The sequence below is a fragment of the Stegastes partitus genome, unplaced genomic scaffold (assembly GCF_000690725.1).
Source record: "Stegastes partitus isolate 25-593 unplaced genomic scaffold, Stegastes_partitus-1.0.2 Scaffold303, whole genome shotgun sequence".
NCBI classification, from domain to species: Eukaryota; Metazoa; Chordata; class Actinopteri; family Pomacentridae; genus Stegastes; species Stegastes partitus.
The window spans coordinates 291,714-315,052 of NW_007578034.1; the positions used below are offsets into that span (position 1 = coordinate 291,714).

General features: G+C 43.7%; 1 protein-coding gene across 1 annotated transcript; it reads right to left on the reverse strand.

The window, feature by feature from the left end:
- Positions 1-10,274: 10,274 nt before the first annotated feature.
- Positions 10,275-23,061, reverse strand: LOC103358318 (transmembrane and coiled-coil domains protein 3-like). The gene is made up of 4 exons (XM_008283233.1): positions 22,802-23,061; positions 13,120-14,102; positions 12,751-12,886; positions 10,275-12,358 (listed from the first exon to the last, which is right to left on the reverse strand). Exons 1-4 carry the CDS (start codon positions 22,865-22,867, stop codon positions 12,053-12,055), a joined length of 1,491 nt encoding a protein of 496 aa, XP_008281455.1. The 5' UTR covers positions 22,868-23,061; the 3' UTR covers positions 10,275-12,052.
- Positions 23,062-23,339: the final 278 nt, after the last annotated feature.

Genomic DNA, 23,339 nt, shown 5'->3' on the forward strand with positions numbered 1-23,339 from the left:
CTTTGAAGCCAGCCCGGCTCTGATGTTGTAGCTTTTCCCCTGCACTGGCACACTTCCTCAGCAACACATAATATGGAGCAGAGAGGGGGAGTCAGAAAAACACAGAGAGACCACGCGAGCAAAGTACGAGCGGATGGGAAGACAATAAGAGGGATGCAAAGAAGGAGAAAGAGTTATCATCTGGCCTAAGATCCCTCTTGCTGCTCCCTTAAACCGACAGGAATCAGGTGCAACCACACACGAGGTTCATCTCCATGGTGACCTCAGCACACCAACAACCGCAGCTTCATCATATGGAAAGTCACCATGGTAATAAAGCTGTGTGTTTTGTCCGCAGGTTTGCTTCCCATGGAAACCTTTCTGTCTGCCATTTGCTTTTCCCTCCAGAGAAGTCCGAGCGATCTTATCAGGTGCACCTTCACGAAGCCCACACAGTGAGGTCACCGTCATTGCTGATTTCAACCTGCGTGAGACTCAGCAGCTTGAGATGAGCAGCGAGCTACAGGGGTGGAGGTCTCATGAGGTTAATGTGAGTTTATCGCTCTCTCTCTCTCTCTCTCTCTGTACTTAGAGGCTGAAAACACCGGGGAGAGCGAGGAACAACAGCAGCGCGAGAGGACAAGAAAAGAAACAGGAACCGCGTGCACCCAAGAGTTGGACCGACTTAATCAGCCACTCTGTTATTTAAATGGAAAACCCATGTTAGCACTTTCAAAGGGAAATAAGGGAAAGTGGGTCAATGGAATAGAAAAGCATTGCAGAATGTGCTATAATTTGGCCTCATTAGATGAGCATGCATGGAAACTGTGTCAATGTGTGTATACTGCAAGTGATTTATTCTGGGATTTTGTTGTTGTAGGAATGTGTGTGTGTGTGCTGTGAAGTGCGCTAGTGTGTTTGTTGTGCAGCAATTCCATTAAGTGATATGAATAGCGACGGAGAACAAAGCATGAAAACAAGTGATGCGATAATAATCCATTTGATCGCATATCAACACCTCCCACCTGAAAGCAATCTCTCTGGAAGGTTTTACATCACTTAAATCACAGAGAAAAGAGGGGATACCACAGCTCCCCATGTAGCTGCCAAATCCAAAAAGGATAAAGACCCAGAGGGTGAGAGAGGGCGCGCTAATGATAGGCTGACAAAGCCAAGCATTTTTGAGAGGGAGAAGAAAAGTCAAATCCATAGAAAAAGCTGCAGGAAGGAGCTGCATGAGTTCATGAACCTTCTTCGTTCACTTGAAAGTTTTAAGAATTTTTCCATTATACAGCCAAGAGAGAATAAAAAAACATATGGCACACTCAATTTTCGTCAGGGACCTGCAGAGTGCCTTGAGAGCCTTTTTTTTTTCTTTTTTTTTTAAATGAAGCACTTAAGTCTGATGGGGAGGGAAATGGGGGAACGGGGTGGTGCACGGAGACGCCACACTGTTCAGGGCTGAGAGAGAAGGATCTTGGATGCCTGAGGGTGGAAAAACATGCAAGATTTGTTTTCATTTGTTGTTTTTCTCAGAGGTCTCTCCAAGCTCCCACATCTACAAAGTTTGTCTAAGGCAGCAACTTTGCTGTTTATTAGTTCGAGAGCGCTGAGAGAAATCCTGTTTGTGTTCCTTTGGGGAGTTATCGCTGCTGATGTGAATTTTCGCAGCGTGAGGGCATGAGGAGTTGAGGGGAAGGAGAAAAAGGACAGGAGAAAAATGCTGTGTGGGCTGAGGCGCTGGCAGGTGCAAAGGTTTGTGTGTCTGTGCATGTGTGTTGGAGGGTGTGTGGGCGCTGAAGAGAGCAGAGGATTGCAAGTGAAAGAGGGGGAAGAGAGATTGAGTGGGAAAGCAGAGAGAAGGATGCAAAGAGACGTGTTCAGCGACTCGTGCAAATGAGAGGAACAGCGCGGAGGCCAGTGATGTATAGACAGCTTCCAAATGTCAAAGGCGCCTCTGATGATGTTGTATCGATCAGTGGGAGCTTGTAAGAGCATCTGTATTCCCTGGTGGCAGATGTGGCCAGTGATTTTATAAGCATTTCGTCCAGTGCAGTGCAGAAGCGAATCCCAGCAGGACTGGGGAAAAACTATAAAGTTACTGCTGTTCTGAACTAAGCCCCCTTTTTCTAATTACTCACACTGATGTCTAGCTTGACCTGAAACCAGCCAGGGCAGAACAAAAGCACTTTGATGCATTTAGATTCCCAAGTGTACATAATTCTAGCTGATATACTAATAATAGTTGCCGCTCAATCCACTTTACAGCTGCTGTATGTATCTTCATATACTTTAGGCCGGACTCTTGCCATCACTAGATGCTTCCAGCTTTAAAAGCAAGTCTCAGGCTGTGATGAAAGGAAAGAAGTCCCTGGAGTTAAGGCAAGAGGAACAAGCTTGTTAGGGAGGAAACATTTCTCCTGAGACAGCATCCATGTTATGATGGTCAATACGCAGTCATCAGCATAATAAATGTAATGGTGTAAAGAGCACACATTACAAGTCTACGTTTCATCTTCGTAACTGAAAGTTCACTTTTAAGACATTACTCCACAGGAAAAGGAAGCAAACTTCTGGCTGCTGGTCAAAGGGTTGATGACCTGTGTTTCTCTCTGAGCCCCTCCACACCAATAAACATCCTCCTAGCACAGAACTGCTCAGTCTGCACACAAAACACACACATCTTTCCTTTCTGGGACACACAGACCCAAAAAAAAAAAACATTCCATGCATTCTTCACTGAACACAGTCACTCTTCTGTACACAGCAATAAATACACATGCTTTGTGCTCAGTGGTATGAAGTTACTCAGTAAGCTTAACTGCAGCTGTTCAACACAAACCACTGTATGCAAATGCAAGCTGAACTAAAATAACATCCAACACTGTCTGACTTCACATTGCATCAATTCTCAATCAGAGTAACATATGCAACACATCTAACAGTGCCATCTAACTAACAACTGTATGATTTCCTGCCTGCTGGCTGCCAGATTCTCATTACCTGGCAGTGTGTAGCCTCCATCAAACGTCCACAGATGCCATATCTGACAGTAATGCCCACTCGTCAGTCAGACTGTCAAACTCGCCTACAGCGCCTAATAAAGACGGGCTTCCACAATCATCTCCCCTCCTCCGACCACCTGACCGCCTCCCTCTCTCTCTCCCTCTCTCTCTCCCTCCCTCCGCCTCCTCAGTTCACCGCCACCATCCCCTCGCTCCTGGAGTAAACACGCATTTCTCAGCAGAGATAAGCATCCGAACCTCCTCTCTACCTTCCCCGGCCCGATCGGCTCGCAATCTGTAGTGCAAACAGCCACACACACACTTGACAAAAACAGCAGCACAGACCTGTAGAGTCCAAAGCCTCCTCTATGAGTGGAGGTAAACGCAGTCCATCCATAGCCCCCCTGAAGCTGCAGCAAAGAGGGAGAGACGGAGAAAGAGAGTGGGCGAGAGAGGGTCAGAGGCTCCACACGCCCACCTCAGCTGCAGGGAGAGAGAGAGAGAGAGAGGAGACAAACACACGGAAAGTGCTGAGCGCCGTGTCAAGTACTCGCACCAACACACGCACACGCACACTAACGCAGGCTTTAATGCAAATACACGCACACGGAGAGCGAGAGAGGGAGAAACAGGCTGTACCTCGGGAGAGTTTGGGAGGATCCGGGGAGCTGGCTGAGCTCTGGAGCGTGGGAGAGATGCCGAGAGGGAAGAGGGGAGGAGCAGTGTGGAGGGAAAGATGCTGTTTTCCAGACGGCAAGCTCCGTCCCCCCTCCCTCTCTCTCCCTCACCTCTCCCTCTCTTTCTCACACACACACTCTCTCTTCCTGCCTGGCTTACTCTCTGTTTACTATTTTCACACTCTTCTTCCAACTTCACACATCTTTTCCATGCTTTGTTCTTATGCTCTGTCCCCTCCACGTTGTGCGTTTGGTATGGATGAGTGTATAGAACTATGCGTATTTACGCACACTGTACGCACAAACAGCAGGAAAAGGATTAAAATTGGGTCCATAAATCCAAAAATGGATCCTTTCTTTTTGAAAATATTTTCATAAGGCAAAAATTTGATATCATAGAAGACCTGCAGATGGAGTTGCATAAAGCATTAAGCTGCCCAACACTAGATCCGTCTATATGACATTGAGTAAATTCCACTTAAGTGCAAAGACATCAAATATAACTACAAGATTTCCCTTCTTAACATATGCAAAAATCTACCTCTTTACTACAAATAGCATTTATCTGTGCATTCCTGTGCCCACATATACACAAAGTCTTCCTCCTCACTCACTGCTGCACATTTGGCCTTGGCCCTTAAGCCAAATGTATTTACCTATAATGAGATCCAGACAGGCTGTTGCAGTGGAGGCAGACAGCTAACATTGCATATTACTGATCATTTCCCCTCCATTGTTCATTTCCTCCCCTCCCCTTGCTGTGTCTCTTTCTGTTTACTGCTAATGAACAGTGGCTCTTATGCTATAAACAGCATCTGAACCATAACGCCGCCCCTTCCATTTTAATCACGACCCCTTCACTTTGTCTCTCTGTCTCTCACCTCTTTCTCTGTCTCTCTCTCAGCCGCTATCACATCTGGCAACTTGTGCGCGGTGTACGTCAGAAGCCAGATATGTGAGGTGTGCCGACAAAGCTTGACAATATGTCAGCAGAGAGAGAGAGAGAGGAAAGGAGGGCCAGGCTCAACTGCTGTCTGGCCCAGTAGGAGGATATTCCTCTCAGAGCACTGTCAGAGAGCAGGAAGTGCTTTGCAAACACACACACAATATTGTCACACACATTCTCATGTGCAGCCTGGTGACATCTGAAAGAGGAAATGTTTAAAAAAAAAAACAGAAGTTTGTGTAGCGGAAATAGAAAGAGGCACAAAACCCGTGTCTGGGTATCAGCATGTGCTTGTTCGTACGTGTGGTGAACTACAAGCGATTTCTCAGGGACACAAAACAAGAAACAAAGGATAAAAGGCACCAGACTGAAAAGACTGTTGTCTGCCTGTAAGCACTTCCTTCACTTCCATGTGGCCCCGTGCAGCTTTCCTCAGGCTGCTATAATCCCCTGACGAGGAGCCAGAGCATGGAGGCATCTTTCAACTTGAAGTCATCCCACAGTCCTCCTACCACACACAATAACACCCCCCCCCACATACACACAGGAAGGGAGAGCTGTGCAGAGGGAGAGCTGGCTGACAACGCATGGCAAGGTGTTGATAATGAGCTGACAATGTCTGGCTTCAACCCACAAGTGTCACTCCAGTGTGGCAGCAGCCTGCTTGCAGAGCAGAACGGGCAGAGGAGGAATGCAGATACTATCGAACCAAAGTCAAAATAATCCTCTGTGTTTGTTTTAAAGTGCCTGCTGAACCAGATGGATGGCACGCAACTGGCTCAAGACAACTGCTCAGCTGCAAAGCTGTTTGCCAAACTACAGTAAGTGGACTGTTAAACGCTGCTGGAAGCTGCACTGACGATCACTCAAACGTTCCTTTATGGGAACTGACACCCACTTCATAGCTTTACCTAAAATAACAACAAAAAGGGAAATTAAACTACGACATCTGATATTTCACCAAGGTGTGGTCGCGCCGCAGCGGGAGCGCATTAGAGACGGGCTGTTTTTTTCTGCAGCAGAGATCAGTCCCACAGAGTGTGAGGTCATATGAAGGGAATCTCTCCAATCTGCTCATACTGCCGCCTTTGTTTTGTCCAGATTTGACATAGTCATACGCATGGCGCCTTCAGCTACAGTACAGACCGCAGGAATGTGAGCCTGCAAATTGACATGCGACACAAATGAACACACACATGCAGAACACACAAAAGGCCCAACAGTTCCTTATTTCGTCACATTTGTGACACACGTCTGCATATTTGTGGTTTTACGTTCAGCATTCGTCATTTGTGTGAATCTTGAGTGGAAAGATTGTTTGAATCAGAGTGTGGGAAAAGGATTTACACAAAAATGTGCATCATGAATGTGAGGAATTCATGAATTATCTGATGGTTTCAGCCACATTTACAGCCCGACTGTAGGGAGGTCAGATGTCAATCTGTCAGTTGGTCCACCAGCTTAGTCCAGACTGAAATATCTCTGGAATAATTCAAGCGATTGCCAAGAAATTTTTTAGTGATATGCAGGGTCTCCTGAGGATGAATCACATTGGCTTCAGTGGGATTTTTTTCTTGAGCATCATTAAACGCTAACATTTCTGATTTTTAAGGAAATTACTCTGTAACTCTTGGATAAAGTGCAACAGAATATTTGTGGCATCCAGAGGACGACGTCTAAGATCCCCTGGCTTTTTCAAACCTCTGAAATGCTACAGAAAGCTGTATTATGTTGTCTGCAGTTTGCTTTTAGTAAGGATTTGGATTTTGCAGAGAAAATAGGAACAGGCATGAAAAAGGCCCATATAAGCACATATGTGTGAGTAGGGGGAAAAAGTCCTGAAATAAAACTACAAATTCACACAGACCAATAGCAGACATCACTTGTGGATTGCAGATCTTAATTGGACTTTATATCCATTCATAGACATCTGTGGGAAAATGAAAGTATTATCAAATAAGCAACCACTCCTCCACAAACTACATTTTCAGCATTTTAGCAAACGTGCCACAGATTGTTAAATCTCTCAGAAATTCATTATATTGCTAAAAGTGCTTTTTCAGTGGCTCTGGTCAATTAGAAAAGAAAAAAAAAAACACTACAACCATTCAGCTGACTCCATTTGCTTGCGGAGGCACCAGAGGGATCAACAGGCTGTATAATTACTCTGCAGTGACAGTGTATCATTGTCATTGTCAGCTGGCCATGTAATGGAACCTCAGAGCTATAAAAGACAGTGATTCACCCCACAATCCACTTTACACCACTGGGCTGCCAGCCTTTAACTCCGAGCATCGCTGTGGCGCTCCACGGTTGCTTAGCAACTAAAGGAAATTGGAGGTGCCTTTGAATTAGGGCATTTTAAGAGGTGATTTATATGAAGACCTTGATGATAAATGTGTCCATAAATCTGGAGTTTTCCACTGGCTATTTCCACGTATTCATCATTGGAGGTTCTAAATCTGGTCACAGACACTGCAGCGTCACAGAGCTGCAGATCTGCTGCCGGCTGAGGTATGAGGCTGCGGCTGGATGCAGGGTATATTTTCACGTTATAGCGCAAAAGCAGAGGAAGGGCGCATGGCCTGTTTCCATGACACCATAAACAGGAAAAGGGAAGGGTCCAGTAAATCAGTGTGGAAGTTGCCGGAGAGGTCAGAACTTTCCCATAATTTGAGTTCATGCATGAGTAACACACAAAAACACACTCGATACATATTTAGAAACACACACACGGAGCAAAAAATATTCACAGAATAAAAACCAGCATTATGTATAGCTAATTCTATCTACACACACGTCCCACTCTCTCCTTTGTCTTCATGGGAGAGAGAAAGAGGGAAAAAAAAAAAAGCCTCCTTCTCACTCCCCCTCAGCGGAGCAGGAGTGAAGCTGCGGCAGTCCTTTTGGTGGCCTCCTCCAGGTCCCGTCCCCTACGGTCACCATGCCAACCTGTGCGAGGAGGAGGCTTAGCTGCGGGCCCAAAGACACTTGATGAGGTCCTGGGATAATTAGCAGCTCATTATGGAGCCCAGTGAATAGGCCAGCGAGCTCCAGGAGCCACAAGGGACCGCACAATGGAAAACGCACAGGATGGGAGCTCACATCAAAGGGAAGCGCTCACTTTTTAGAACCACATAATAAAGAGGAGAGAGAGATTGGGAAAGAAAATATTGCTCTCCATTCACACCTACAAATATAGCTCATAATCCCTGTTTTTTAAGCCTGCGTGTGTTGGTGGCTGTGTATGTGTGTGTGTGTGTGTGTTAGGTTCTGCGTCACACCAATCGTATTTCTTCTTCCCCAGGGACCTTAGTTGCTCCACAAATGCATGAAACGCAGCCAGCCCTCCTACACACACACACACGCACACACACACACACAGACGTATGTGCACACAACTCACTATTTCACTCCTCAACTTAAGCTCTCATAAAGTATGGGAACACTGTGTGAGTGCCAGAGAGCCCCAGTTAAGCTATGTGTCTATCATCCAGGTTTCTGTTCCCGTATCTCTGTACCTCTGTTTGGCATGCAGGCAGCCGCTAATGACACAGACTGAAACATGCACACTGCTGTGCCAGGTGCACCATCTTACAGTGCTGCTGCTGCTGAGTTTAACCGAGCACAGGGTTCATTTTGTGTACGTAAAAGTTTGGGCGCCTTTGGGCAAATTCCAATTTTTGTTGATTCCTGACGTAAAAAGAAGGAAACACAACCCCAGGAGAAAATATACGTTAAAAAAATAAACTATTATTCAAATGGGGATTCACTGTTACTGTTCGTTTTATTAACATAGATTGAAATTCCTTTTTGTAGCAGCTACATTGAGAGTTTTTTCTGATTTAGGAAATTTTGCCCTCTTGTTTTCTGCAGATCACTTCAAGTTCTGAGACATTTGTGTTCTGTCTCAGATGCATGGTAGGTCCTAAGATGAGGGGACTGTGAAAGCCACTGATAAAACTTCAGCCTGTGTTGGTTGAACTGGCTCACGGTGGATTTTAATGTCTGCTTTGGATGTTAAAGCCTCTTTTCAGTTTCCATTTCTTGAATGACTGCACGACATTTACTTCCAGAATTTCCCGGTATTTAGCTAAATCCACCCTTCCCTCTATCTGCGCTGTGTTTCCTGTGCCACTAACTGTCACCAACCCAAAAGCGGAATTTTTTTTCCCCCAACGATTAACAGCTGGAAAGTTTTTCTTTTCATCAAATTATCCAAAGAGTTCAGTTTTTAACTTTGTCTGTTCCCTCTATTACATTCAAAAATGAGTCTAACTTATCCACATGTGGCTTTGCAGCTTTCACGTGGGGAGCTTTGTGATAAGGTTGCATGAGGTTCCTTCAGAGGTTCCTTCTGATGAAGATGCTGTTTGTGCATTTAAGCTGCTAAACCTTCCTGCAGCTTCGTTGGTGCTTGCATTTCTGGCTAACAGGTGCTTATCTCAAAGTTTTATTGGTCTTTCAAGTCAAGATTTCTATTGATTTCCACGATTTCTTAATGACGTGTCAGACAGGGGAAACTGAATGCTGGAAGCGCTTTCTTATCTCTTCATTGCCTTCCTCTGATTTGTGGGGATCAATTTTCTTCATTCTAAGATTCTGAGTGTTAGCACAGGGTTTGAGGAGTCTGCAGTCGTAGGGTTTTTTTTTTTTCCTTCTTTTTGCTTTAAAAATCAACAAAATGTTGGCAAAGTGTATTGAAGCTAGATGATGCATTCATTATTTACTGTTTTGGCTGTCTGATGTTGTTGGAACTGTACTTTTTTATTAGGGGAATTTCACCTCAATTATAAGCATCTCTGATCATCAGTTTCTTGCGTGCAAAAACCCACATAATGGAAACCACGTCACACATTTCAGATCAGATCTGTCTGTAGATTCCTGTTCTCAGTGTGGAACAGAATGACCTAGATTTAATGATAGCAAAATATATAGAAACATGCCGCAACAGAGCCGTACACGTGCACAGTGGACTTGTATGAAAGATATAGTTGGATGTTCAGCAACAGCAGAGGGCACCACTCTTCCACAGAGACATTACTGTTACAGAGTCAGTGCAGTTTTAACATATGTGTGAAGCGGTGGCATTGATTTTGGCCAAACAGAAATGAATTATTTAGGAAAAAAACATGTATAAATCCCATTGGTCCCATTGGTGTAAGATTCTGCATTCTTCCTTTCTTGATCCTCGCCAGATCATTAGTGCAGCACCTCTACCCCCTAGTGGTGGTGAAGGAGATCATATTCAGTGCTGAAAAAACACTGCTATTCATATTAATAAAGTGTAACTTATTATAAACTGCATGCTTATTCAATTTTTTTTTCAACATTTACTCTACTGGTGCAAATGTCCCAGAGGAAAATAAAGAATATTAATGCAAAAAAAAAAAAAAAAAATCAGCAGTTTTATTCATGAAGAGTATACTCAGTAAATTCTGTGAATATAAATAGGTTACTTCCAGGAAGTTTGAGTGAGTTAGCAAATTTCCAACTTTTCATTGGCTTCCTTTTTTTTTTACACCCGTGGCACATAGTGAAGCAATTTCTTATTTTCTGATAGCCGTCCATGCTACTTAAACCTCCCAGTGCTTGAATATTTATAGAAAAGAAAAAGAAATCCCCTGTCAAATGTGACAAATACGAAACACAAATTGCAAGCAACAGTTGATTAAAAAGGTTTGTTTAATTTAACAGAAATTGTCAGACAAAGGCACGTAATGCATGAAAACACAACTGATTGATCACATAGTGCACCGGAGATGAAAAGAGAATGTAAACCAGATCGTAGTTCTGCATGTAAAACTTCCTCAAATAAGAACAACAAAAAAATATGAAACAGTAAGTAAAACAGAAAAACATAGTCACAAACATGTTATTATGGTAGACAAACATTGAAAGTGGTCCGTTGCTTCATGTGAAATCCTCGTAATCAATGTTCGTAAGACTAACAAGAAAGTGGTCAGTCCAAAACAAGAAAAAATGTAAATGTGCACCTTTGTCATGATGGAGTGCTGAAGGCTGTTTGTTGCTCCTTTAAAAAAAAGAAAGAAAAAAAAGAGAGAATTGCATTTTTCCTCATAAAAAGGCCTTGTATCACAGTATAACCCATCGCCTCTCAATCACATTATTAGTAAAAGATCAACATAAAACTGGGCAAAACCCAGAAGATATTTATATACAGAGAACCAAGTGACAGACTCTGTTTTTATTTTTTTTGTTGAGTGTGTCAGTGCCGTTACTGGCGAGCTGGCTGGCGTTGATATTACCACACTACTAATGCAGTTGGATTGATTTTTGGCCCTTGAGAGAGGAGACAGCTGGTCTTATCAGAGCGCAGCAGTGGCTTCGGTGGTTATGGATCTCTCATGCCAACATTAACGATACTTCCTCAGCTCGGCCCTCCAAGCACCGACACACTGTCACTCCTCTCAAATATTGATGTAAAACACTCGCTCCTAAAAGAATCACTTTTTTTTTTTAAAAACAGCGCTCCTTGAAATCAAATATATTGCACTTTAAACGTCAAGAACAGTTAACAGAGCAACTTAAGAGATGACTGACCGCACAGGGCAGACGAGGCAATAAGGAATAAAGAAAGTAAACACATATGAACAGGATGCCCAGTACCTCTGCTTTAGTTTGTAAAATCTCCTTTAAAAAGGAATATTTCCATAAATGGGAAAAATATGTTTACTCGTTTTTAATAACACCAGCAGCTTGTTAGCTTAGCATAAAATAAAGAGCGGAAATGGAGCGAAACTGTTAGCCTGGCTCCTTTCAAATGTAACCAAATCTGCTTACAAGCATCAAAAGAATACATTGCAGTTTTATGCTAAGCTAACCTGGTAGCAGCGTCATATTTACCACAAAGATATGAGATTACCTCTATATCAACAAAACAGCAAATAATTTCCCCAAATATCCAAGTATTCCTTTAAGGGCGACATTAGTATTTCACATAAAGAAAAAACTAAGATTAAGGTCTTGTTTCTGTGTGTGTGCATTTAGAGGTTCTATATTCTGGGAAATGAGAAAGAATGATTATTTTTTTTCTAGTTTTTATCTCATCTATGAATTGTTTTCCCAAAACAGTGAGCCCCAGGTGGCTGCAAATGAACTTTTCTTCACCCCTTCTTAATCCTTGAATCAACCTTTTCTGACGATTTCATAGCAATCCCCGGGGTAGTAGCAAAATTTACTGTTACATAAATATTATTTTAAAGGTTATATGAAATTATTAGTTACACACATTCAAGTTGTAGACAAGAGAAAAAAAAAATCACCAAAATTTCATTTCAGTCTGAATTTAAAAAACAGTGACCTCTGTAAATGCATGGCGATCGTGTCTTCTGACGATTGTACAACCAATCCTCTTAGACAGTCCTATCGTGACAACTGACAGCATCCATGTTAATGGTATTTTCAGTGTGTTCTCTTCGTTATTAGGCAGGCACCAGCAGCCTGTCTATGGCGTACTGTAAACGGTCCCAGTTCTTCCAGAATATGGTCAAAAAACAAACCCCCAGGAAGGTGGCTACCACGTGATACCGGCTCCTCATCAGCGGGGCGGCAAACTTGGCGGCAGTGGACACGCACACCAGGATGACGGTGATGATGGCCAGCATGATGTTGATGCTCTTCCCCAGCAGGACTCGGGCGTCACGGCTCTCGAGCTGGACCGTCTGCTGTTGTTGCTGCTGCTGGAGCTCCAGCTTGGACACGCGAGTCTGACACGACTCGAGGGCTTCCTGAGAGAGACGAGGAGAGATTGTATGGGTCAGAATGTTCCTCGAGCTGCTAAAGGGCATGTTGCTGACCTTCTAATGCTCAATTATGCAGATTTCGCTAAAAGATTAATCATGTATCAAGAGGGACTCGTGAGGGCAGAGAGGGTTTGTGGCCATAAAAGTCAAACGACAAAACGGACTTGAAGGGAACAATTATATGCAGGCAACCAGTGACAATGATCAATAAATGGATGTGACACGAGCTTTTCGGACAATGCATTGAGCTTTTCCTCAGAGACTGATCTAATAGAATGGTATATATGTATGATCTGGTGTGAATGAGAAACAGGAAGCTACATGTTCTGCAGTTTAAATGTAAGCCAACACCACACAACAGGTTTACTATTACACACCTGTATGTCCCTGGCCCTTTCGTGAGCCTGGTAGGCCACCCTCTCCTCGATGCTGGCCAGCTCCTGCTTCAGATTTGCCATCTCGTGCTGGTGAAGTTCTGTCAGGTCGTTCAGCTGGTCCTCCAAACGCGCATACCTGCCAGCCGAAACAAGAGGATCCAGAAATATTAGTTAAATATTCATATTTACAGGTAGATCTGAATGTACTATTTATGAAGTGCTTCTGCAAATGCTAAGGTGATGAATCACTTGTGCCGTTGGGATAAATGTTTAATGTTATGTCTGTTCTCCCCCTGACAATAGACTAAATGTTAGATATTGGTGATGTATTATGTAAGGACAATGAAAAATGAAGCAATCCACACATACCTGTATCTCTCCTCCTGCAGTGTCTGACTGATAATGTCGTATTCTCTCTTGAACTGTGTTTTTAACTCTTCTATATCGTCCTCCAGCTGACTCTGGGCATCTTTGATCTCCCTCACCTCCTCCAGGCTCAGGGCCAGTCTACTCTGGCTGTCTCCCCCCGCCGGCTGCTCCTGGCCGGGGCTTGGACCTTGGACCTGCCCTGCAGACGCTCCTCCTGCTGGGTTCCCGTTACTGTCTGCAGAAATAGAGGCGCTACCTGAGGAGCACTCATCATCACTGGGGTACTTGGGCTTGCCCACCATGGAGGTGCTGCTACTCAGCCCCTTCCCTGTGCTGTCGGTGGGCAATGGTGGGGAAGTGTCCAGAGTGGTCTTGAGGTGGGCGATGTTATCAGCGCTGCCAAACTTGTTCCTGATGAGGTTGGCGAACTCTCTGGGTTTGCTGAAGAAGAATGGAGGTGAGAGAGAGACACCTGGTCCGATAGTTTTGATTTTGTCCATGGTCGGGTGTCGGCCGCTGCCAGTCATGTCCCTCAGCAGCTCTCTGGGCGACTCCCTGGGAATAGTGCTGTGTTTGACAGTGGACGGGTGAGGAGACGGGCTGTGATGGATTTCACTGTCTTTCATCTTTCGATGGTACTGCTCCAGCTTCTTCTGCATCTGGGCGATGTTTTGAGCCGACTTCTGGTTCTTCTTCTCAAACACCTGCTTGATGCGCCCCACTTGCTGCTTGTCCGCACTGTTCACCAGCTTCAGGTACTCAGCTACGTTCTCGTCTCGTGCCGTTTGCTCAATCTTCAGCTGCTCCGTGACTTTCAGAATCTTCTGCTGGAGGTTGTCCAAGCAAGAACGACTGCGCTGGACCTCACAGCTGAGAGCAGAACCGGGACCTCCATCGCTCAGGTCCAAATCCAGGTTGTTTTCTGAAGAGCCCCGACGCATCGACACAGGGATGTTCAGAAAACTGCCCTCAGTGCTCCGGTCCTACAAGGAGGAGAAGATATTGTGTTAAAAACGGTGCATTAAAAGGAAGAATCTTTTACGACAGAAATTTGTCTCATCAGTCATCAAGAAAAGTACAATTCCAATTTCATGCATTGATAAGTTGAGTGTAAATGGTAATGTTATTACTTTGTAAATCATGCCTTGTTTTCTAGTTTTGGCTTCCATTCATGGAGAATATGATACAATATCTTATTCGCCAATAAAGTGTACACTTAAAATGTTTCTATGTGTGTGTCCTTACTAGAAAAGATCTACTTCACCAACATCTGCATTGTGAGCAACCCAAGAAAACCAACTGGTGCTTAGAACGGTTTAACAAACAGTTTCAAATGACTGACTTGACAATGGGGTTATTTTTATAACTCAGTTGTAGATGCACATTAATCAAAGGTTGTAAAACAGTATTATTTTCATTCAATGGTCTTTTAAATTTGTGTCTGATTTTCTGTATATACAATTTTTTTACACAGTGAGTTCAGCCTTGTGCTTTGTTCTGCTACTGACACTGTGACACCATCTGGGTATATCTGTAATGCTCTTATTTGGCATCTGCTTCGGTTAAAGAGCCAAAAATTTAATCCTGTTTGTTTATACTATAGAACGCAGACGACACAGATGACAAATTTCAAATAACGGCTATTAATGTGTGTGACAGAAGTGGAGCATGCAAATCTAATGTAGGTCAGTGATAATGTCACACGAGGCCACAAGACTCAGAAAATCCCTTTTCCAGACAATGTCCTCAGTTTTCACAGTTAATTACCATCTTCCTCATCGAGCCTCGACATTATAGTCAGTGTTTTAGCTGCTGTGTCAATAGAAAAAGAGCTCTCTGTTATAGATATGAGGAAGTTAGACAGAACATATAGACGGGTCGAATAAGCAGGTTTAAGTGCGGCAGGAAACCCGAAGACGCTCCATAAAGAGGAAACTGAGGAAAAGAAGTGAAGCAAGAACCTTAATTAGGTTTGTGAGCAGCATTATCAGAGCAGAAGTGTCACTTCAAGTGTAGTAAAGCTGCATTGTAATAGTGGCCAAACAAGCCACTGAATCTTGCAAGTTGATCACAGTACAACAGTGGTGTAATGATCGGAGGTGTAAGCTGATAAAGCCTAATACAAAGTGTTGTACAACAAGCACTACGGGCGGTGCAAAGCTGCACTAATCCTTAACAAATGTAACACAGCTAGTTTCAAGCAAACAAACAGATCACAGCTACACTCAGGCAGACTTAGGGTTCAATCCTGCTTAGCATTGCAACATTGTACCTTCACATTTGTCAAATGCATGAGTTCAGCACATAGTGACGCTCCTCAACACATGACTGTCATGTGGGTTTATGCTTAATAGGATGGTTTGTGGCTAGACGTATACCAGTGCGAACACTGAACAGTATATAGCAGTTTCTGAGACAAAAACAAAAACACATTCAGCAGGACTCTTCCTCTCTTAATTCAGTTGGGCTTAAGTTATCAAATTACACATGTAAATTCCATTTACTTGCTGTTGGCACTATAACCTCACACTCAGTCAACCAGTCGAACTCGTTTGTGAGGGCGATACCTGGAGCAGGGAACTTAGTGTATCATCTCTGACATCGACATTTATTACAAGAGCACATGTCACCAGAATAAGCATGCAGAAGCTGTTTCATGCTTGTTTTCAGCCACGCTTGCAGCACTAGTTAAAGGACAGTAATGATAGTCTGTCAGTTTCCAACTTTGGTGCAAAATAGACAACCACTAGTATTAATCATAATCCAGAAGGGACATCCATAGTGGCAAGAAAATAAAGCCCATTTCAGACAGGTCATATGTAATACATTTTTTTGTCATCGCTGCAAGATTTGACAGTATGTCAAGTGATGTGTAATAAATAATAATGCACTAAAAGACTAAATCTAAACTAACAGCAACTTATCAAACTGTCCAAATAACTAATAGCAAAGATTAATCATGATCTAATAAACAGTTCTGTGTGATGATAATCATAATCAGACCTGTTCGATGTGCACAAATATACACATTTACTGTAAGACCATGATCAATCCTGTCTCCATGTCAGGGACAGTTTATAAGTAATTAATGAAGTTACTGTTGTTGTTCCACATGTGTAAATGTACGTAACTCCAGCTTTGGAGACGCTGATGTGGATCCTGCTGCTGAAAGATGTGAAATTATAGAGCAAAATAAACAAGAAAGGTTTTGCAACTTTGGCACACAAACTGTTTTAAGGAGTTTGCTGGACCACTGATGGTTGAAATGGGGAAAAAGCCTTTCTGCATCACTCCAACAACTTAAAGTGCCGCTGCTTGAGCATGTATATCAGTTTAAGGGGACAGCATGACGTTCAGACTTGCGTTGCTTTGAACATAGTAAAGAAATTCTACTGGGTTTGAGTAAGACTGTCATAGCATTTTCATTAAAAAACAAAAAAAGCCAACATCTTCAGATGCTTTCAACGGAATAAGTGCATGTCTGGAAAAGGGATTAAATCCTAATTGTGACCCTTTCACGTTTATTTTAATGGCATCATCAGGTCGAAGATGACATTCTTCCAAAAGCTGCAAAATAACTGTAGAAGTAATGACGTGTTTAGTGCAGTAGTTCATAAGAGTTTCTTCCCCTTCCTCTTCGGAAGCCAAAACAAGAATCATGCCACCTCAGCAAAAACATAAATTCAATTTAAACAGTCATTTACAACACAATGGAAACTTCCAATAATAAATTCTCAGCAATCAAACAAACAAATTCAATCAGAGAATAAATTAAATCAACCAGAAAACAAGACAAATTGTTTTATGAGTGTTATCGATTGAAATAAACATAGATTGAAGATAGCCTTGCTGGTATTAGATCATTCTGGCTGTTTCTGTCATCACAATGACATGAACAACTTTGGATTCGTTGAGCATTTTTCACCCAGATGCCCGCTGGCTCTACGCTGTTAACCCACTGTTAACTCTACACTGTTAATCACTGCCAATTAGCAAACGTTAGCACACCAACATGCTAAACTAAGATGGTGAACACGGTAAACATTACACCTGCTGAACATCAGCTGCTAGTAGGTCAATGTGAGCCTGTTGCCATGGCAGCATTACTATTTAGCTTAAAGCACTGCTGTGTCTAAGTGCAGCCTCAACAAGCTTCGAGCAGCGCTGTATACTCTAATCTTGTTTGTATATGTATGTGGGAATGTGTAGTTTTACTAATCTGTGTGTGTCTATAATTATACTGTACACACATAATATATACTTATTCATGTATATTGTGTAAATAGAGAATGACATGCTTATTTCTACAAGCATGCCTGGGGTATTTCAGCCTCTGTCCTCATCCCACTCTCTCACTCTCTCTGGCATCTGTCCTTCTTGAACACAGAACTCTTTCTCTGCAGAGAAAAAAGCACACTTTGTCATGTCCTACCTCTGCTCTGTCTCAGGACTGAGCTGCTGCATATGGATTCACTGGCCTGACGTATAGCCTGAGGAAGCCAGCGTCCAATCACAGCCCTGCTCCTTCCACAGCGCACGCTATACTTCTTGTCCAAACAGTTAGGTTCACAAATAAGCTGCCCTTTTGTCAAACCTGTTTGCCGTATAGAAGGAGGAGAAGCCAAACACGCTCCGTTTTCACGATAAGTGTGAGGCAGGCTGGTGTGTAGGTTGCTCATATTACCAGGCCTTTTTAGTTTTCAAATGACAAACACAAAGAACTGCCTGTTCAAGCAGGCAGCTCAGAGTGCATGCTATTTCTGCAGTGCTGGAACTAAACTAGCTCCTCGGGCGCTTTCCTACCACTGGCGTTTACTTTGAAACGTTCTATATTCTCCTCTGTAGCATTAGGGGCCAAACGCAGAATACAAGGGTCTAGGTTTATTGCTTCGAGGTGCTGCGATAACACAGATATGGGATGAGTGTAAAATAGATCACATGGCCACCTGGCAAGCATTGATGAATCACGGTTGAGGTCTGAAGTAAAAACAGACGGGAGTAAAAGATGTTTGGAAAGCGTATCAATACAACTTCCATATTTATACTGCACCTCAAGCTGAAATTGTATTACACAGCTGGAGCGAGGGCGTACACTTTGTGTTATGAAAACAAGATGGCTTTTGGCAGGATGGGGCCTGATTCATGAGATGTAACTCAAATAATACAACCCAGATGTTTTACATACAATGGAACGCAACTTCTGACAGTTTCCTGATAAGAGATTTGCACCATTTCCATTTAAGAAGCCTATTTCAACTGCTGCCACTGTTCAAGATTTCTACCCACTCTGACTAACCACAGGGGCAATCTGAGGGTCTTTCTGGATGACTGACTATGTTAAAATGAAGTAGCCTCATGCTGATGAAAATGTCCTTCCAAATCTGCTGAGGAGCTGCCCTACTTTTCACTCCATTTCTCCCCAACACTTATGCAGCCGCTCTCCGGGGTTATTGAGGTAGCAGGGGCAAAAGATGGCAAGGATTGAAGGTCTTTGGCGATGGCCGGTGATGATGAGGGGGGTGGTGAAAGCCCTGTAACTAGGGGAAAGGCTGCCGCAGCGAAGCACTAAAGTCAGACAGTTACGTGAACCGTCCTTAACTGAAAGGTTACAGACTGAAACCAGGTTAGAGTTTGATGAGATGGCGATACAATCTCGAGCTCTTGGTGTCCCAGAGCAACAGCGTGAACTCGTACATGTGTTTTCATTGGCTGTTATGCTTTGGGATTGTGTGAGACGCATTTATCCGATCGTGTCCTTAAAATATTGCCACAAACGAGGGATTTTTTTTGGGCGCTTTCTCACATTAAAGTACTCAAGATGTTGTCTTTGAAATTAACATGCCAGGCGTACGCCCACTGCTGCTTGAGTCACTCGTTGATATTACTGTGTCAGTAGAGCAGAAGAAGAGAGGCCGACGGAAAGTGGGAGTAAGAGAGCGACTGAAGCAGATATGAAAGATAAGAGCACATGAATCGAAGATGCTCCCAAAACACATCATCCCAATCTCTACCAACAGGATCTTGCGGGAGTCCTCGGTGCCCTCGGGATGCATCTCCCACACCTCTGCTCTGCATGAGCCCCCTGTCCCCCACGCTGCCCTACATAGCACACAGCGTCTGTCCAACACCATGACCCATTTAATACGCCCTGACCTCACTAGACAGCATAACATAAAGATCCATCTGCATTAGCCTCAATCAAACCCCACAAAGCAGCTCTGTGTCTGGTTATGCTTCGAGAGCTCTCCCCAGATCTCAGCTACATTTTGGGAGGAAAGTCAGGGGGGGGAGACGACAGGAACTGCAGATGCTGCTTATCTTGCACCGCAGTGTGCTCCCTCCTGGATCAATGATCTAGTTAGTGATTCAATTTTTCATGCAAAAGCAGACCGTACGGTTATCTGCCCGCTGCAGCACCGTAAGAAAAAGGCAGAGTGGCAATTCAGCATTAAAATCCTGAAGTAGATAGGGGTGAAAGCTCACAAATTATTTAGAAGTGGGTGGGGATGCGCCGAGTGTTTCTTAAATACTAAGCGGTATTAGTAGATTAAATATTGCTTCAGATTAGCAGAACATACAGAAACTGAATCTCTTCCTCGCTAAACTGCTGTCCCTCTCTGTTGGTGTGTGTATAGGGGGGCATTATTAAAAGTGGAAAAACAGGAACACACTGTCTTCATCACGAGGAAGTAATGCGTGTGAGTGCTCACAATCGCAGCTGTAATCTGGCGAAACCATAAGCTCACAGTGTCAGACCATGCAGGAACACAGACGCATGCAAACACGAGCACAGGTGTCTGCAGTGGTCTGGAGTAACTGGACCCAAATGATGAGGTCTTGTGTGTGTGGTACATAAAGTGGCACTTCTTTAGTGCTCTCTGTCATTGCCTCTGGGTGCCCCAATAAAACACACACCAACACACACACACACAAGGCAACAGAGCTGGCACACTCATGGAGATGGAACAAAACCGTCCCTTCAGCAGAGAACAGAACCACAGAGGGGAAGAAGCCTGCGGTGCTTATTGGTATTCCCTCCAGCTGATCCTCATGGATACAGACAGTCTCCCACTCAGGGCTCACACAGGGAAACGGGAAGAAAACCAGAGACAGGGAGAGCGAGAGCGACAAGGAGCACATCTTTCATTTTAGTCAGAAAGCTGACCCAACATCCCCTCCTCCTCCTCCTCCTCCTCCTCCTCCTCTGCATCCCACAGCTGCCTATGTGGTCAAACTTTGATTGCTTTCTTTAGAGGCCAAACAATATGCCTCATCCGAGTTAAAGAGGGGTGGAAAGAAAAAAAACAACTAGCAATAGAGTTTGAAGTCTTAAGTTTCCTGAATGAATAATCCCCAGGAGGTCGGGGGAATGAGTTGCTTAAGACGTACTCACTATTATCTCATAGTCCAGGACTAAATCAATAGCCCATTAACACAACCAGTGTCTGCTTGCCCTCGCGGACTGGGAGAGTATTGAATGGGATTCAATTAAGGTAAATATGCAGCTATATTGGATGTACTGATCCAAAGCCAGAGAGCGAACAGAGCTGATGACGTAGCAGGGCTCCTGAGGACTCAAACGGCTCATGAGCCATTAGAAACACAATAGCTGTATCTTTAAAAAAAACAGCTGCCATTTAATGAGTCATAGAGTGTATTAAAAATGACACTGATGTGATGAATAATGTCCGCCTTTTGTCCGATGACACTGATTTCACCAGTGGAGGGGCGAGTGAAATGCCACACAAACCTGCACGCAGCCCCCAGCCGCTAAGAGTTAAAGGCAGTTTCTGGAAATCGGCCACAGAAACTCAAGTGTTGCATCATGTCTGACCTTAAACCTACTATATCTGCTGCACAAAGGCTTTTTGAGGAACAAAACCGGAATGCCACTTGCGGCCAACAGAATGAGGGAAAGCATAACTAAGCAGCACAGTGCTAATAAACCGGCCCAACAGTCAGATGTGTTGCTCCATTGTACTGCGTTCGGTGATTATACCACAAGGGTCGAACTGGTTACGTGAGAAGCTGGGTCAAATCATTTGAGTACAATTCCTTCAAGATCGGCATGAGGGGAAAGATTATTGATTTTATTCATTCATACACTGCCCAAATAAGACCTGGCAGACCCAAGCTGACACTATGACAAAGAGGCAGCTCTTATTGTTTATGCATAGCAGGAAAAACTACCTGTTGGATGACACTTGACTGACTTTCTGGTTTCACAAGTATCTTGCATTCTTCTTGTCCGTGTCACTAAGGGCACCTGACCTGAAACAAATACTCTGGTTGACACATTCGGGGATTTCTGATGCTATTTTACATTTTCATTGGCTGATGCTTCAATGGTTCCACCAAGAGACTGTTTGTGTTGTATGAAGGGTTTTTTGGTGTTGTTTTTGGTGTAGTTTCTTTTTTCAGAATTGAAGTGTCTGAACAGAATGTGAGTCACGTTGTACAAATTGTGAAGCTCTCTTGAGGTAAATGTGTCATTTTGAGGCTGTGGAAATAAAAACGGATTGCAAACATGAAATGAGATCAAGTGTGCTGATAATCAGGACATTTCTCCACGTCGTGTTAAATGACAAAAGGTAAGTAAAACAATAAATGTTGACCTTCCTCTCTTAATCAGCAGTAAATACGACATGGCAGCCACCAGAATATGTCATAAACAGCAAGGGACGGATAAGAGTTGAAATTCACAAAATCTGGGTCAGCCGCTGAGTCACTAAATGACCACAAATACAGAAACACCTGTAAGATAAAATACAGAACAGCAGCTCTTGAAATAAACACAGGTTCATGGTGCAATCCGAGGCTGCGTGTGCCGTTGTTGTGTTAACCTGGTTTGGTCACACTAGAAACAGCTGAGAAGTAATGTAGCATGACCACAAAACCTGCAGCATCGGAAAACACCATCAAACCCCATCTGATAAAGACCAGCAGCTCTGGTAGCAAGTATTCATTATAGAGTCGTGGTGAACGACTGGAGTGCATGGGGGTATTTTTACTGTTCAGTGCAACACTAAAAATTTGCATGATAATTTTAGTTAGGGCTGAAACACTAGTGAGGTAGTGTCTACACGTTTCTTGTAGATTGTAGGTTTTTGAGGATGCATACACACACGTGATGAACATGATTTGAAGATGTATCTATAAATGTATCTCTTATCTTTATTAACAAATTGTAACCCCCCCACTGCATTTCAATATTATGATTTTGGATAACATCTTGAAGAACTGTTCAGCCCCTGTTTTGAACTGTTTTCTAGGAACTTGTGGTGGGCGTGTTTCACTATTATCTGACACTGCGTAGGCAAAATGAATTACAATAAAATCATCAGATTAACCGACAATGAGAACTCATTTCAGCACCCATGTGGATAAACCCTTTATGTCTCCAGCAGGATTTTGTCTGAGACGCACAGAGTTTACAGTCACAGTCCTTTGCACCACTTCTACATCCTCGTGAAAACATGCCCTCCTTCTCTTATCTTCGTTCCAGCGCACAAACCCGGGTTACTTTGCAGCTCTTTGTTGAGAAACATGCAGCTTTTACGCGGCGCAGCTGTTGGTCACGCATGACGCACAGTTCAAGAGACAACAATGCAGCGCTGGTACAGTACGGGACCTGCCGTTTGTGAAACAACAATGCTGCAAAACTGCCTCACATGATACTCACCATCCGGCTGCTGAGGTATTTCTCTACTTCAGACAAACTTCTCACGGACACGTTTGCGCTGGGCATAATAAATCTCCGGTGAGAGGCCACTCAGGAGGAGCTGCTGCCGATTCTTCACTCCGCTATCAGGACTAGTTTCCAACTCACGCCTGAACTCGGATCCATGTTTCGCCCCGTTTTCTCTCCCTCTTTCACACACACACAGACACACACACACACAAACACACACTCTCTCTCTCTCTCTCTCTCTCTCTCCGGCAAGCACACACTCTGCTGGCTGCTCCCTTCAACATACAAAAACTATGTGTGAACCCAAACTCCGCCTATTTCTCAGCGCAGAGGGAGGAGGGCTTAACTCTTTCAACACATGTTCCTATCAGAGGCAGATAAAACAGCCTCACTGGCTCTGATCAAAACACAACATCTGAAATGTGACTGCAGTGGTTCCAGTTGCGCAAGACACACACACACACACACACACACACACACACCATTAGTTGTAATAATAAATGAGTTTAACATTAAAAGAGTGTCTGAA

What these genes read in the sequence shown, in the direction of transcription:
- LOC103358318 (XM_008283233.1), bottom strand. Translation starts at nt 22,867, where the DNA reads ATGCCCAGCGCAAACGTGTCCGTGAGAAGTTTGTCTGAAGTAGAGAAA. An exon ending in AATACCTCAGCAGCCGGATG is followed by an intron (nt 14,103 to 22,801) that starts GTGAGTATCATG and finishes TCCTCCTTGTAG; the next exon opens with GACCGGAGCACTGAGGGCAG. An exon ending in AAAGGGCCAGGGACATACAG is followed by an intron (nt 12,359 to 12,750) that starts GTGTGTAATAGT and finishes CGTCTCTCTCAG; the next exon opens with GAAGCCCTCGAGTCGTGTCA.